The sequence below is a fragment of the Eufriesea mexicana genome, unplaced genomic scaffold (assembly GCF_001483705.2).
Source record: "Eufriesea mexicana isolate 0111107269 unplaced genomic scaffold, ASM148370v2 scaffold474474835, whole genome shotgun sequence".
Classification (NCBI taxonomy): domain Eukaryota; kingdom Metazoa; phylum Arthropoda; class Insecta; order Hymenoptera; family Apidae; genus Eufriesea; species Eufriesea mexicana.
The window spans coordinates 622,061-624,629 of record NW_016907960.1 but is presented as its reverse complement, the minus strand read 5'-3'; the positions used below and the strand labels follow the sequence as shown (position 1 = coordinate 624,629).

The following is a 2,569-nucleotide window of genomic DNA, read 5'->3' as shown; positions in this document are numbered from 1 at the left end:
GAGCGTCGTAAGCGGTGATGGCGCCGGGGGCGCTTCCTCTTTCGCGACGTTCGTGGCGCCGGTTAATTCCTCGGGATCGGTGAACACGCTGTCGCTGGAGGATTCTTGGCTAGGCGGCATCGAGATCTCAGTCACGACCATGCACTTGTTGGCTAACCGCCACGAGTCCGTGACCAGTAGCGTGGTCTCTTGGTTCTGGCTCTGGTTTGGCGCCAGTAACAACAACGTGTCCGATGACCCTTCTCTAGTCCTCGGCTCCGTCGACTCGACCGCTTCTATCGATTTCCGCGATACATCCTCCTTCTCCAGTTTTCCCTGTCCTTGGGATTTCTTTTCTACAGATTCTGGCTTGTTCGGGCTGACCTGTTTGAAGTGAGAAGAGAAAGTAGTAGACGTTCTTTTTACTCGGCTTCGTTTTAATCTCGAAATCGTACGTCTTTCCGTATCACGTCGTTTACAATCGCAAACCATTTAACTGCCGAGGTTAAGAGAGAGCTAAGTATTGTCAACATGATCAGACCGGTTGTCCGGTGTTTAAAAACCCGATCTCGTATCTCGAGTCAATTAGCTTCGTATCTGATTTCATATCTCGATTCGTTTCGAGTATAAGCAGGAAGAACGCGTGTGATCGAAACGCGTGCTGCGTTTGAACGGCACCGACGTGGCGCCAGTGCTGCAGCTAACTTCTCAACTACCGCAAAACACCCCAACCAGCGTATGCCCTTCGTGCAATTTCACACCACTACCATAAACTTCTCGATCGACCAACTGACCCAGAAAAATTGCAACTGTTTCCAAACAACGAGAATCCTAGTTATTTAACCCTATACACCAAGCAGGGGTGGAGTCTCTTACACGATCGTGGTCCCATCACCCACGCTGAAAGCACACGGATCAACATACTGGCCAGAAATAAATTACCATAGAAACGGGTTCCCCCATTGAACTCATCCCTTAAACTGACCTTTCTCTCCGCAGACCCAGGTGGTCTCGGAGCCTGCCTCTTATGAGGCGGTCGCTTCTCCGTCCCAGTTCTCTGACACTCCTCCACCTTCCTAGCAGGTGTCTCCTCCGCATCCCCCGTTTCGCCATCGTCGCCGGTGTCGGTGGTATCGTCGAGTCCATCGGCAATGGATCCTGGCGTGCTCGCGGTCCCATCTGCAGCCCCTTTGCTCTTCTTCACCTTTTTCTTCGCGTCGCTCTGCAAATTGCCCATAACAGGCCCGAGCGGCGACGCTTCCTTTGCCGCGAGACGGTCTGCCCCACGGCACGAGGAGGTGGTGGCTGATTTAGCGGCTGTGGCTGCGGTGGTGGTGAACGCAGCGCCAACGTCCCTGGCATAGAACGCTCTTACCGTGTTGATACAGAGGCGGGCGATGTCGCGCAGCTTTGGCCTGGTTAACCGTGGCGAGGCTGCGGCTGCGCCCTCGTATGTCCTCGCTTCCATCCCGTCCTCGGTCGATACGACGAGTCCTCTGCTTCCTTCGCGGCAGTCGCCGGTCTCCTCCACAGCGGACACGCGTTCACGCGTGCCGGTGCACGCCGTTCCGTGCAGCCGTGGCGTGGGAACAGCCGAGGGGATCCGCTCGGCCGGTGCTCATTGGGAAAGATGCCAAGATCAGGGTCGCCTGCGGGAAACGTCGGTATTGTATAGTAGTGTTCGATTGAAAGGGATCTGAGAGAGAGGTAAGGGACTCGAGGTTACTCATTGGCAGTCAATTCGATCATCCTCTGGTTTACCGTCTCGTTAACGATGCTACCTAATTTTGAGTCCAACTGCGTGTTCCAAGTCGGCGATTATTCGTCGGCCGATCTCTATTGCTGTTGCCGTTGACACGGATAGATAAGAGGGGTTCGTCAGAGTTGCGTATACGAGCGTCGGTTAAGAGAGGATAGAGTATTATTGGATCTTTGAGCAGCGTCTTACCTAGACGGGAAAAGCGTCTGATTGGTCCGGGATATTGCATCTATCGTTCAAGGTCGAGCCGGTGCGAGTATCGATAGCGTTTCGTAAATGAACGTCACAGACGGATCGCGTGTTTACGTAGTTAGTGGCTGAAATGGCGCCACGCTGTCTCTCACGGGACGATGAATGACGCTTGTCACAATCTTTTCGATAACCACGATTCCCGTTGAATTGTCTTATGCTCGAACATTACGAGTGGCAACGGCGGTGTCACTTGGCACGGTTTTCTATCTCGACGAACTATCGATTCTTTGTTGGTTAACACGATGGGTGAAACTCTAATGGAGACCTCCTCGATGCTGGACAACTTCGAACTATTTCCGCGAAAAATTCCGTATTTTCCGTCGTCTCTTTCGTAAAGGCTCGATTCGTATGCGCGACACACTTCCATCGAATAAGTAGAAATCGAATCCGTCCGGTGCACGTTCGTATTCACAACGTTCCAACGTAGAAATTGCGTTAAAATCCGATAAACACGCGATTTGCGAACATGCAGGAAGATACGAGTGGTCCGAGGTCGTTCACCGTGAAATTATCACATCTGTAATAGGATAGACTTACGTTCGATGCGAAAGAACCGTACAGCCTGCTCGCGTAACAACG

The 2,569-nt window shown here is 52.5% G+C and overlaps 1 protein-coding gene across 1 annotated transcript in view; it reads right to left on the bottom strand.

Moving 5' to 3' along the window:
- Window positions 1–2,369, bottom strand: part of LOC108547837 (formin-2) — a 6,769-nt gene extending 4,400 nt beyond the window's left edge. Inside the window, exons 1-3 of the mRNA XM_017900523.1 lie at window positions 1,928–2,369; window positions 965–1,628; window positions 1–363 (exon numbers count right to left, since the gene is read on the bottom strand). Coding sequence (XP_017756012.1) covers window positions 1–363; window positions 965–1,447 — 846 coding nt within the window. The 5' untranslated portion in view covers window positions 1,448–1,628; window positions 1,928–2,369. The remainder of the gene's footprint in view (window positions 364–964; window positions 1,629–1,927) is intronic.
- Between the last annotated feature and the right edge of the window lie 200 nt (window positions 2,370–2,569).